General features: G+C 46.6%; 1 protein-coding gene across 1 annotated transcript in view; it reads left to right on the top strand.

Annotated features, from left to right (window-relative positions):
• The first annotated feature begins 239 nt into the window (after positions 1-239).
• The window catches only part of TMEFF2 (transmembrane protein with EGF like and two follistatin like domains 2), a 134,132-nt gene continuing 120,817 nt past the window's right edge, over positions 240-13,554 (top strand). The window contains exons 1-4 of the mRNA XM_086615754.1: positions 240-423; positions 1,825-1,934; positions 8,097-8,226; positions 11,061-11,087. Of these exons, the coding sequence (XP_086471880.1) occupies positions 240-423; positions 1,825-1,934; positions 8,097-8,226; positions 11,061-11,087 (451 nt within the window). The remainder of the gene's footprint in view (positions 424-1,824; positions 1,935-8,096; positions 8,227-11,060; positions 11,088-13,554) is intronic.

The following is a 13,554-nucleotide window of genomic DNA, read 5'->3' as shown; positions in this document are numbered from 1 at the left end:
CGCCGCCCGGCCCCTATGGCAGCCGCTCCCCGCCCCGCCGCCGCCCGCACCCCCGCGCCGCCCCGCCGGGCTCCGCCGCTCGCCCCAGCGTCGCGCCCGCGTTCGGCCGCCGCTCGCTGACCCGCTGCCGCCGCCGGCCGGGGCCCCGGGATGCCCAGCGGCCCCGCCGCCCGTCCCTGCCGCCCGCCGCGCCGCCCGGGGGGCACGCCGCCGCCGCCGGAGAGTTGAGTTAGGAAGTCATGGTGCCCTGGGAGCCCTCCCCGCCCCGGCAGTGCGGCGGCGGCGGCGGCTGGACGCTCTGCGACTGCTGCTGCTGGCTGCTGCTGCCCGCCGTGCTGCTCGTCCTCGCCCGCCCCGACAAGCTGGCGGCCTTCCCTACCTCCTTAAGCGATTGCCAGACGCCCACCGGCTGGAACTGCTCCGGTAAGCACCGGAGCACCCCGCGCTCAGACCCGCCGGGCGCTCAAAGTTGCGCGGGCGAGCTCGGGGGACGCAACTTCAGAGGGCGATGTCGCGTCTGGGTGAATACACGGCAATAGGGAAGGCAAAAAGTCCCGGGCGTCGGGGATCGCCGCCGTTCCCGACGCGCCCGCAGCCCCCGGGCGCCCCGCTGCTCCCCGCTCCGCGGGGCCGGGCGCGGCGGCCGCGCCCTCCGCCGGTGCGCAGCGCCGCGGCGGCGGGCGGCTCCCCGCGGCAGAGCTCCCCGGCCGCGCCGGAGGGCAACTCCGCGCCGAAGCGGAGAAACTCGGCGTGTGGCTGCGGGAGAGGAGAGGGGGAGCGGGGAGACACACGGGCCGTGTGTGCGCATCCTGCGGGCGGCGGTTTCCGTGCGCGCCGAATTGGGAGCAAGCCGGGGGATGGACCCGCGACACCGGGAACCCGGTGCCCGTTCCTTAAAGTCGGGCTGACCTTTATAACGAGTTTTGTTATGTAGGTCAGCAGCCGGCCCTTCTCCGATACGTGAAGTAATGCTGAATTTAGGCTGTGATAGCCTTCCAAGGGAAAGAGCGTTTTTTTGGGGTAATGTGTGCGTTGCACGGAATGCGTTAGGTTGGGGCATTTCCACTGCGAGCTCTTCTTTTGAGACATGTAGCCATGTGGTTAAGAGCCATGGGATGTCTTTTAAAAAGATCGATAGATTTAGATCTTAATGGTTCTGGAGTCTGATATAGCTGTTTTGTTTCGTACCTTGCTGCACGCTGTCGGAGTGGGAAGTCGGCTAGCGAAATCTGAAATTCATGCTTGTATCCGTGCACTGAATCTTCAGTCCGATCTGTTGGTTTTTCCTGGAGAAAATGAAGGCAAAGAGCTAGGTTCACTCAGCGGCTTGTGGGGAACCTGGCACCTCTCCTGTTAACTTAGAGGTGATCAATCTTCATTGGGAGCAGACAGACCATCACGGAAAACACACAGCCTGTTTGTCTTTATTATTGGGGGCTTTGTTGCATCATGGGCTGGAGAAATTCCAATTTGGACTTTTGTCCAACAGATTTGGATCAGATGGGGATAAGTCGATGACATTTGCAACCCCAAGCCATGAAATACCATAATTATTGGGTGACTTTTGAGGAAACAGGGTCTGAGAAATAGGAAAAAAGTGCGTGAGGTTGTGGGGAATAAGGACTCAGAGAAAGATCGAGGGAGAAACAAGAGAAAAAGTGAAAAACTGAGGACAGGGAAGGACAAAAGAAAATCTGGACTGTATCGTTTCATCAACAAGGTTATTGTGCTGTGTGCATTAAAACGCAATCATCCCGTATTGTTCGTCTTGCTAGACCAAAGCTGACGTTTTCTAAATTTTTTTTTTTCCTTTTTACATTTAAGGTTACGATGACAGAGAAAATGATCTCTTTCTCTGCGACACCAATACCTGTAAATTTGATGGGGAGTGTTTAAGGATTGGAGACAGTGTGACTTGTGTCTGTCAGTTCAAGGTAAGAAGATTGATATTTCGTTCTCTAATTCACTAATGAGAATACAAATCAAGGATCTCCCTTTATAACCTATCACTTGGCAATTTATTTCCCTACGTGCAGAGAAGTTAGAGGGAAAACCTGGCAGCATGTGTAAAAGCTGGCAGGAGAACCAACTGGTGTCAAGAAGACATAAGTTTCCCTGGGAAAATGCAGATGCTGTGGCTTTAAATGTCTCTTCAGGTCTGCAGTTTCGGGTTGTGCGTTTCTGATTCTGTGTCTCTGCCCTTTTAACAAGGATTTAGAGTCCTTTCTAAATTCATTTCTGATACAGATCATGGCTTATTGTGTTCGAAGTTCTGATCTAGTTAAAGAAATGGATCTGTAATGTGCTTATGCAGTATTTTCAGGAAGGGCTGCATAGTGACAATGCTTCTGCCTGTTTATCTGCCCAGCTGATCAGATTAAAGAGCAATCCTTCTGTTCCAAAACTATGAACTTCCTCTAGGTTTTGTACAGTTTTAAGGGGGGCTGTTACTGAGTAGTAGGGTTTTTTCCTTCTCTCTGTCTCTTGCAGCTACATCTAAACCTCAGGCATTCTCAAAGTCAGATTATTTCATTATGAAGGATTCCATTTAATATGTTTTAGCCAACTCACAAAACAGCTGTGCTTTACATAATGACCTGAATAAAAACTGAACAAATTAAAGGAGTTTTAAGCGTGTACCAGCACATGTTCTATGTACGTTTCTGCCCTGGTGGTTTCTTGCATTTTAATGTCGATCTGCGAAGTTGTGGAACTTGTAACGCTGATTTGAGTGTTTACAGTAGAGCAGGCCAAAGAGTGCGCGGTTCAAGATCGCGCACATCTGTAATGATTAATTCATTATTGAGCTTTGATAGACTATTTGCTTTGAAGCATGACAAGTATCGTTTGTATTTCTAGGGCCAAATGTGTCTTCAGAGAAAAAAACCCAAGTGATGAATTCCTTCATTTAAAACAAAGAAGGAATTTTCTGTAATAAGAACAAGACAGTTGTTTGCTGAAGTGCTTGTGTTTCCCACGTTGGGAAAGAATTCATATTGACCATGGGTTTTTTTAAATTCCATTTCTAGCTTGCATGCAATCAAAAATTCAATGTGAGAGTGCTGTTTTGAGCCTTTGCCTTGGCTCAGCACATGCAGTGATTTAAGGGTTTGTCTGCTTTCTCTTTCTAAGAAAAATCTGTAATGCAGTGAAACGTCTGTGACTTTTCCCATGGCCTGGTGGTAAGCTGGTGCAGATGTTGTGCCACAAGTACGGCGAACTTAAAGCAGCCGCAGAGAGTGCTTGGGTCTTGTCTTTGGTCCCAGTTCGGTGTTGCCATTTGGCAGAAAGCAGTGGACTCATAGCCTAGAAGGAGCAAATCCAGATGTTGCTACCATCAGGGAAGGAGCCATTGGGAGCACTGTTTTCCCAAGGCAGGATGCCGGTTCCTGGTTATTCAGAGTAAATGAAGGTAATTAAACCTCTTTGGGTTGTGTTGTCTCCTCTTTGAGAGGTGATATATATATATATATATATATATATATATATATATATGCTGAGTTGAGCAGTTCTGTAGGGGGCAGTGGAAACAGATTTAAGGAAATCAAATATTTGGTATATGAATATGTGAATGAGATCAAAAGAATGAGTTGGGCGGTTGTGGGCCTGATCACTAGTAAATGGGTTGAAATCAGCAGTAATCTTTGGTTTCAGTGGTCTTTGGATCAGGCCCTGCAAATGCTCAGAGCTCTCTGTCTTGATTTGAGCCCTCCGTGGAGCCGCAGGGCTGACTGTGACCTTGGAGGGCAAATTACCTGTGGCTGATCCTGTGCTGGCGCTGTGAAGGACGGTGTGGTGCCGGGGGCTTCTGTAGTCAAACACGTCTGCTTTGATACAGGCAGAGCTGGGGGGATGTTAGCTTCTCTTGTAACATCGGTAGATGCTGTGACAAGCCAAAAAGATGTGCCACCAGAGTAGAAAATTAATTTCTAGTGTGGCATCTGAGGCTGGCCAAGTAAGGCAGAGCTGGCCAGGTAATTTATGTCACGAGTAAGGGGGTCCTCCATCAGAATTCAGGTCCCCCGTTTCAGTGACAGCTCTCTGGGGTGATAGTGAGCAAATCAATAGTAGACTTCTCATCACTATAATTACTTTTTATGTTTTCTCCAGAATTTGCCAGGAGCTTTAACTGCAGCTTGAAAGAATAGACAAGGACGGAAAGCTAATTTTGCTTCCGTACTGTTGGAAGGTCCTGGGCTGGCCAGCTTGTGTCTCAAGGGGTTGAGGAAGCAGAAGTGGGGAGCAGTGCTGCTGCAATCATGGTCAGGGGTTTTTTTCAAACCAGAATCACAGATGCATCATGTCTGTCTGAGTGGAGTTAATAAAAATTAATTTGTTGTTATTTGAAAGGGTGAACACGATCAGACTGCTCTGGAACACCTGGGTTAGGCTTCCATCCCTGGAGAGCAGGCAGGCACGTACTAAGAAAGGGATTCATATTGGTTGGATGTCTTGTTGTACTCTACTGCAAGATGATAGCCTGTTCACTGACTCCTTACAACAATAGCCATACATCGCATCGGAGAACAGCATGTCCCACTCTGACCAGTAAACAGAGACCCATCTCCTTCTTGGGGCAGGCCTGGACCTTGGTGCCAGCTGGGTGGGAGGGCCCTGGGCCAGTGCTGGCTCCAGCGCTGGGGCTGAGCATGGGGGAAGCCACCACCCTTTCCCTCCCTGCACGGAGCAAACTCAACGGTTCCACCAGAAGGTGCAGAGCTGTGCCAGGGGGCATGTGGTTGGAGACGCAGCTCACTGGGGTCTGTACCCCAGCCTGCCAGAAGCCATAGGTCTGGCAGCCTAGGTTCTCCTCCCTCTCAAATTTCATGAACGTATCAAAAAATATACCGTCAATGGGTATTACCGTCAATGCTGCATGTCTTTTCACTTTAGTCACCAAGACTGTGGACATTCACGGGTTTTAATGTGAGGAAAGAGTCCTGTTTTCATGCGTGTCGAATCTCTCACATGCTTCAGTGTTCATGGAGCTGGAACATCACCTGGCCAACTTGAACCTTTATATTGTATTTCCAGAATATATTTTGATGCCACTTGATTCAAAATGTAGGTGGCATTTTGGGATTTGTTACTTCGTGAGAGTAGGAAGAGGCCTAACTTTTAACAGTGTTACCAGGAGGAGGAGTTACACAAGTTATCATTTTCTTTAGAAAACAAACCTTATGCTTGCGATGCGCAGCACTTACCCCAGTGCTCGCAAAGCTGGGTCATCCACATGACCAAAGACATCCACAGTCTCTGGCTGTGACAGTGGGCACTCGAGGCTGCTAGTGCTGAGGAAAGAAGCCTTTGGCTGATGCTTGGCTGAACTGGATACATCCGTTTCCTTTCTCTACGACTGTATTTTAAAAACCTGCGTACATCCGAATTGGGCAGTATGGCATTATGCTGCTGGGTTTAGTGGGAGTTTTGACACGGATGTCCCTGAGTGCTTGATCAGGCCTTACTTTAGGGATGGAGAATCATTCTCGCACCTAGGGCTTGGTCTATTGAGCCCCAAACCAACACCAAAAATGTGTCACTGATCTAAGGAAACTATGACAGTCAACGTCCAGTACTAGCAAGAAGTGTGTTATGACAGTGAAGAGCGAGTACTGGATTCAGCATGGTCAAGTACAAGAGCCTAGGTCTAGTGGGTCATGAGTAACTGAGTGACTTAATGTCACAACCTTTTCATCTGTGATCTTGTTTTCTTTCCTGGGTGACTTCCACTATGGTTTCCTAGTGGCTTTCACAGCCATCCCAGCTTAAAACGAAAGCAGAATCCATCTGGAAGCTCTCACTTCTTTTGTTCCCTGTGGCGTGGCAGCAGCTCCTAGGTTCCTGCCTTTTCCATCCAAATACCAGTTGTCCGAAGGCAGTAACGGGAAGAATGGACAGCAGATGAAGAAATTCATCTGGGACCAGCACAATTTGGGAAAGAAAGGGCTGCATCACCTGTGATCGTCATGGAGTACCCTCTACCCCCCCGCCAGCCGAAGCCACGCTTGAGTGTGGCAGGAGCCACAGGAGAGATGGGGAAACTTCTGCCGAGAGAGTGAATCCTTCATGGAGCCCTGGTGTCTCTCAAACGCGGTCTAAAATTGCCAAGCGTTGGAGGAAGTTCCAGCCTAGCTCATAGCAGCTCTGTCACTCGTTTCTGTGGATCAGGATTTCCCTCTGGATGCTGTTAATGTAGGGCTGTCTGGCCTTTCAGTTTTGCAGCTGAGTCGGTGTAAAAGATCGTCTCTTGCTCTGGGCGAAACCAGCACAGAGTTTGCTGCTGTTTCTTGGGAACAGAATCCAGCATTGTTTCTGCATGTAACAGAGCCTGTTGAGGTACTTTGGGCCAAATCCGGCACAGATTGCTCTGGCAAGAATTCCAAGGGGTGACAAGCAGATAGTGTGTCTAAAGCAAGAATGATTTGAGCCTTCGTGCTTTAAAAGATTTGCATGATTGTGTTAATTGTCCCGGTTAAGTGTTCCAGATCAGCCTCCAGCAGTTGCTGTTGAGCTTCTGGATCAAGTTGGCATTTTCTGCTTGAAATGTTGCTCAGATTTGGAGCATAATGGTGAAAATAGCGTAGAAAGGCTTTATAATCGACTGTTTAAAATCTCTGCGTGGAGGATCCCTTCGTTAGGAGTAGAAGGAGACGATTACTTCTGTTGTGGCTGCTGGTTTTCTTTCTTGTTCCAAGGGAGGAGAGCGCTGGGGGTGGGCAGCAGCTTGGGAAGATTGAAGAAAATACAATGCATAAGGAAAATGTCATTTGATTTGGCCCAATCAAAATGTCACTCTGACCGACTATGAATAATTTCTTGGCAGCTGCTCTGTGTGGAGGCCTGCAATTAATGCAATCTATGCAATTGTTTGTGTTAATCACTTCTGTAGTCATTCACTTTGAAACATATTCCATGTTTATACCCCTGGAATTTCAGTTCTGAGTTTTACATTGTGCCTGACAAACACACCTCAGACACTTTGGGGCGTAATACAGCTAAACAGGAAGTATGATTTCTTTTTAGTTTTTACTTGGATTTAAGGAGAGGTGAGCGTTTGTAAATAATAATTGTGATCATTCCATTTGTTATAATTAAACAATGAGGCATACCAGGAGTACGGTAATCATGAGATAATCATATCCCTGGTATAATTACCACGTACAGGGTACATCCAAGAATTTCTAAGCCTCAGAGTGTGATTATCTTGTGATAACTGCACCCGGTAGGTTGCCCAATTTTCAATATAAAATGGAATTATTTTTATTAAAATGAACAAGAGAGGGCAAAGCTGTCTTTCAGTGGTAGAGGGAACAAAGCAGGTAGCTCGCGGAAGCTGAGCAGGAGTTTGAGCGGAAGGAGGGGCGCGTGGCACGCGTGACTTCGGCGCGCTGGCCAAGCTGGCGGCGGTGCTGCCGCCCCGGCTCGCCGGCCGCTGTGGGGAGAGCTCGGACCTTCACAGAGCATCCCGGCCACAGCTCGCCGGGAACAGAAACGTCTCTGCAGAAAGAAGGATGGGTTTTGATCATAGGTGTCTCAGAATTAATTTCCCTCTCTGTCCAATCAATCCTCACAACAGCTCAGTACTTAAACAGAGAGTTAGACGCGCACGGGCGGGCACTGTGCGTACAAACGGCTGTCTCTGGAGCAGCGAGGGGGTGTGTATGTGCAGGAGGAGAGGGAGAGCGAGCCCGTTCCTTACAACTTGTCCGTAGCCATCCAACGGAAACACGGGAGCCGCTGTTGCAGATGTGAGGAGCCTTTTGCCTTGTCCATGTTCCTTCCCCAAGAATGTCCCCACCTCGTTCTCACAGGAAGAGGTCTCTCTGGGGCCACCTATTACACACTTTGCCCGTTCAGATTACCTTTTCCCTAACCTGTTCAAGCCTGGTTCATGCTCCTCTGCCTTTTATCTTTTTAAAAATCTCCCGTCCCTCTCCCCAGTAGCTGTAAACGTGAAGAGGAGGCTCAGTGCCTCCCTCTCTGTTTTTTTTTCCCAGGGTTTCAATACTGGAAGGGGGCAGGAGGGGGTGACCCAAACGGATGCTGTGCCACCCAGCTTGTGACTAACGCTGCTGCTCTCTGTCTGTTCCCATCAGTGTAACAATGACTACGTGCCCGTGTGCGGCTCCAATGGTGACACCTACCAGAACGAATGCTACTTGAAACAGGCTGCCTGCAAGCAGCAGAGCGAAATACTCCTCGTGTCCGAAGGATCGTGTGCGACTGGTACGTATAACACGCTCCGGGCTGCCTGCGGACCTTGCCGTGCCCCTAAATAAAATAACCTGTGGATGGCAGAAGCCATTTGAATCCCTGCTTTGAATTCATTACGGGTTAGTTCTTTGTAGTCTTAGGCATGAGAAGTCGCTGCCATCCTTCCCTTTTAAGTAACTAATTTTTGTATAGACTCACAGTCTATGATGCAGTATACCCTTGACACTATGTTGAAGAGTGCAGCATGGAAGTTGATTTCTTTTTCTTTAATCTGTATCTTGTGCTCCTGATCATCCTGTGCGCTGTGTACCCTTCTGAGCTGTTACCACAAGTAACTGGAAGCAGATTAAACGAGCAGATGTCTGATAAATGGGCATCTGGATTACCACAAACCTCTCTAGCTCTTCAGATTATGAACTGGAGCATTATTGCCTGCAATCCAGTTTCTTAGGTTTTTTTCCTTATGCTTGTAGGGCCAGATTCCCAGCTGGTATGATTCAACAGACCACTGGTTGTAATGAGCCCTGCCAGTTTATACCAGCTGAAGATTTGGCCCAAAATACACTTAACGAACAAGCCTGTGCAACAGGGTGGGTTTTTCTTCTGCACTCGTTGGAAGAATTCATTGAAGAGCGTATGTGAAAACTGACTGGCGTTGGAAACATCTTTGCTTAACTCTGAGCATCGTGAGCTATTTGTATCTCTGCCTTTATGAAACAGCAAGAAAGGTGAATGAGCAAAATCAGTCAGGAGAGCTGAGTTGCTTATGTGCAGGAGTTCTTGATGGTTTTTTTTTGTGCTCAGTGCCTGTTAGAGGTGGGCAGTGAAGTTAGCTTGAAAAGAGCAGGAGGAGTAAGTCTTTGTTCTTGAGAGAGTTCTTTAAACTTAAAGCAGAATTTTTTCTCGGCTGAGGATGGAGGAGTCAATAAAAAGTGCATTAGACAAACTTCTTGCAGTGCCGTAATTTTGTGTGTTGTACACCTGAGAGAAAATAAACTTCTTTCCCTGAAAGTGTTGTTCTTATCTGAAGCTGTTACCTTGCAATTTTCAAGAGGGATAAAAACATATGCTGCATTTTTTTTGTTCTATAAATTGCTATTAAATGGAGCCCAGGCTGACAAAGCCTGTTGGGGCATAGGATTTCTTCAACTTAGTAAATTCTCTCAGCACAGAAACTGGTCTTTTTTGGTTCAGACTTTTTGATTAAAGGGATAGTTTTAGTGCTTTTCTACATCTTTTAAACTTGCTTGCCTGTTGGCAATGACTGTGTTGGAAGCATTCTCTCTGAAACACATTGTGGATTTCAGAAACAGAGAAGGAAAAAAAAAAAGGCTTTCCTGAAGTCTTGATCATTGGCCTCTTTTTCCCTCTTCCAAGGAGGAGGCTCAGCGGAGAAGGAAGCAGCCATGTACCTCAGGTTTTCCCCACAAGATTGGGCAGAGAGAGGGTGTGCAGGACCCCCAGCAGAGGCCTGGGCTGCTAGGAGGTCTGGGAGCAACCAGCCCTCCTGGCCATGACTGGCAGAGGTGTGGGCATCAAAGGGTAGGGGCAGAAGGAGAGACACGAGGTCCTTTTCCTCCAAAGACCCAGAGGATGCAGTTGGTTGTAGCTGGAGGCAGGTGATAGCAGGAGTTGGTTTCTTTCTGTGTTCTGGGGAAACCTGGCACAGCTGGAAGAGCAGTGCTTCCCAGAGCCTTCAGGGCACTGTAATGAAGACATCTTTCCTCTTTCCTCGGTAGCTCGTTTAGGAAAGAGCATCAGGACAGAAGATCAGATCAGGAAATGCAGGAGATGGTCACTGGGAAAACACCATCACTTTCTGTTATCTTTTCTAGCCCTCTTTTGCATTTGTACCATGCAGTCTTGCTGTGTAAATCTGCCGTTTTAAGCCATTCTTGTGACAGGTTTATTTAAATAAGTGTTCCTTTTTTTATCTTTGAGCAACGATGGCATGTACAAGCCAGTTCAGATCCAGATCTATTAGTTCATGGGGTAATTGGATCCCAAAGCAGCCTTTCCAAACTCTTTCTGTTAATCTTGATGCTGATAGATGGATAACCCCTCCACTAAGGAAGAGGATGGGATGACAATTTCCCTCCCTTCCCTACAGAAGAAACTCCTCTTATGGATTTTTTTTGGTAACCCTACACGCGTGTGTGTTTCTGTGCTTTGCCTTGCTCAGAAAGTTTCGTAATGAAGCTCCAGGCTTGGCAATTTCGTGATGTTGCACTTTCTAAATTTGTGACTCTCATCATTCCAGCCAACAAAACATCAAGCAGAGGAAAAATAAGGATAAAGCACTCAAATTTGAAGCTCAGCAACAACCTCGAGAAAAATGGCATTTTATATCTAAAGACTTTGAAGAATAATGATAATAATTTCAATAGTTTATTCCAACTACTTATGATCTGATGAGATTTCACCGTTCTGTAAAGATAATGACATAAATTTACAATTGATCTGGCCTCAAACACAAATGGGTTTTAAAAATTCTCGTTGGCAGTGAGGGTTTAGTAGTGGCCAAGTGAAGTAACTTTGCACAACTATTGGGAGCAAAGCTTTATCGGTCTCAGAACAACAAAATGAGGCAGAGGCTTACGAGGACATTAGAGCACTCCAGGGCTTACGTTATTTTAGTCTGATATAGAGACTTTAAAGAAAAAGAGTTGAGACATGAGAGAGATGGCTTGAGTGAACTACGTTCTGATTAGATCTCTATAATTTACCCAGGGATGGCATCAAACGTAAGGTACGCTGTAATACACTCAACTGCACAGCCTTGCTCTGCGTGCTTACACGACGTACTGTAGCACATGAATATGAATTTCTTTCTGTTCTTTTCTCAGATGCCGGCTCAGGATCTGGGGACGGAGGTAAGAGCCATCTTTTTAATATCTCTCTGCTTATCCGTACACATATTGTCTTTCACAATTTCAGATTGTAAGTGGATATGCTTTGCAGTTTGGCTGTTACACTACGTATTATCTTTCCTTTAGCTTTTTCTCTATGTAAAAAGTGACATTTTGCATTTTAGTCAAGCTGGAACCTTATAATGACATGCTGTTTTCTAGGGAAATTCAGAAAGCTGTGTTACTTCTAATAGGACTTGGAATTATTCATAGGTTGTGCTAGGAGCTCTATCTCCATCTACTGTTGCAGTTGCACTCATTTGTTTTATGTTTAGAGTAATGTTTCTTTTGTTTTTAAAACATGAGCCAGACCCTTGGCTCCTTCTCACTGGAGGATTGAAGCCAAATATTTTGTGGTAACAGAGAGCATTCTTTCAAAGATATGAAGAAATGTCACAGGGAAAGAACAACGTGTTTTTATAAGAACAGCAGCAGCAAAAATGAATGTGTAAATAGTCCAAACCCATTGCTGCATACAGAGGATACTGTAGGCAAACTTGCATTTAAGCTGGCAGTTGGTTGTGGGGTTTTTTTGTTTCTAAGGTCCAGTCATTTATGATAGTTTAACACTGGTGCTAGGGTTTGTGACCAATCCTTGCTGGAAGTATAAATGTTGGGCCTGGGTAGTGCCCTGCCTTGGGGCTGGGAACGTGACTTTTGAAAGATACTTGCATGGTGGGTCAGGCTTCTCTGGGGGCTGGGAGGGCCAGGGCTAGTTTGGGTGGCTATAAAAGGTTGTCTATAAGAGTTACCCTCGTTTCTGCACAAACCCCCCCCAGTAACCACTGAGACCGTCATGGCGGGGGAAGGGCAAGGTCAGCATCAGGTTGGGATGCTGCTGGGCACCTCCAGCTGGGGCAGCCACCAGGAACTGAGCCAGCTTTTGCATAAGACACAGACAGCAGGTCTGGGGTCTTACCCAGTTTTATGGCTGGTCCTGGCTGGACTCAGATTTTTCAAATACAGTCCAGTTAATTGGAAAAATACCACCTAGTCCTTGTGTAGTTTTGGTAAACAGTATATTGAAGGGCACAAAATGTAGGTAAAGTATTGTGTTTACCTATGAAGCGATCAACAACATGGGCATGAGGCACTTGCAAGGGACTTAATTTTCTGATGTTGGACTCAGGCTGCTTTCTGGAAATCAGGACACTTTAACATGCTTCAAATCTGGCTCCCAAAAACACACAACTTAAAATATTACTATGCAATTTCAAAAGTTTTGTCCAGCTATTCCTATTTTACTCTAATGTCCTTTTAAATTGTCTCTTTAAACTGTTACCCAAAGAAGTTCCTTATTCAGTGCTTAACAGAAATCTACAATTTAATTCATATTTATGATAGGGTTTTCACGCATGTGGTCAATAAATCAGTTTTCAAATGAAGTCTTGCAAAATTCATCACGTGTGTAGCAAGGAAAACAGATAAGATTTCCGGTTTGTTTTACAACGGGGGAGGTGGGGAAACAAACTTGGCCACTTTCTAAAAGTAATGAATTCCATCCTCAAAAAGCCTAAGAACTTATAAGCATAATTTCCAAACAGTTTCATTTTAAAAGCCAAGGTTGACAAAAGACGAGCAGAACAGGGCCTTGGGGACTGGCTGGGCAGATAGTAAGAAAGCAGATTTGTGAAGGAGACAGAACCAAGTTGGTGCATGTGTTTAAAGGTCTACAAAGCTGCCTTGTATTATTCAAGATTTAGTAGGCAGCTATGGCTGTTCTTAAAGTACAAAAGTATATTTATGTGCCCTAAGAAGCTAAATCCAGCCAAGTGAATGTTGTCACTACATCACTCTTTACTAGACGTGATCTCGTTGTAAAAGCTGTAATAAATTTTGGATGTCATCACAGTAAGTCTTGTAAAATCCACTCCAACAATCATGAGTGGGATGTTTTTCTCTGAGAAGCCTGAGGTCTTAGGCAATATTGTGTGTTTTCTGTTTTTATGAAAATCTGCCTTTCTTACACTTCTTCAAGCATTCTTGGTTAACAAGCTGCTAACCAACGCAGCATCGTTTTTTGCAAAACGACAGCCATAGGGACCCTCTCAGCTGGCTGTGCCTAAAGCAGCAGAATGGGGCTGCACTGGATGCCGTAGGTGTCACAGGTGCTGAGTATGTCTGCAGCAAGGTGCCTGAGATCTCTCGGACACTGGGAGCCCTTGGGAACACCCATTTTCTTGATGATTTGCCCTGTTTCTATTTGCTGTTGGAGTGCTGGATGCTTTGGCATTGCTGTTTGCTCTATGTGCGTCTATATATGTTGCGTTTTTCAGAGCCAGCAGACTTTCTGGCAAGGTTTAGGTTTGTGTGACTGTTGTGGACTGCCTTTGGGGGGTTCCTTGCAGCCAGAGAGACCCAGGCTGGGAGCCCTGGGGAACTGCCGTGGGCATGAGCAGGCTGAGTAATGCCTCCTGGGCATGGGTTAGGG

The sequence above is a fragment of the Tauraco erythrolophus genome, chromosome 8 (assembly GCF_009769465.1).
Source record: "Tauraco erythrolophus isolate bTauEry1 chromosome 8, bTauEry1.pri, whole genome shotgun sequence".
NCBI classification, from domain to species: Eukaryota; Metazoa; Chordata; class Aves; order Musophagiformes; family Musophagidae; genus Tauraco; species Tauraco erythrolophus.
The sequence above is the reverse complement of the archived record's forward strand: the minus strand, read 5'-3'. Positions and strand labels throughout refer to the sequence as shown.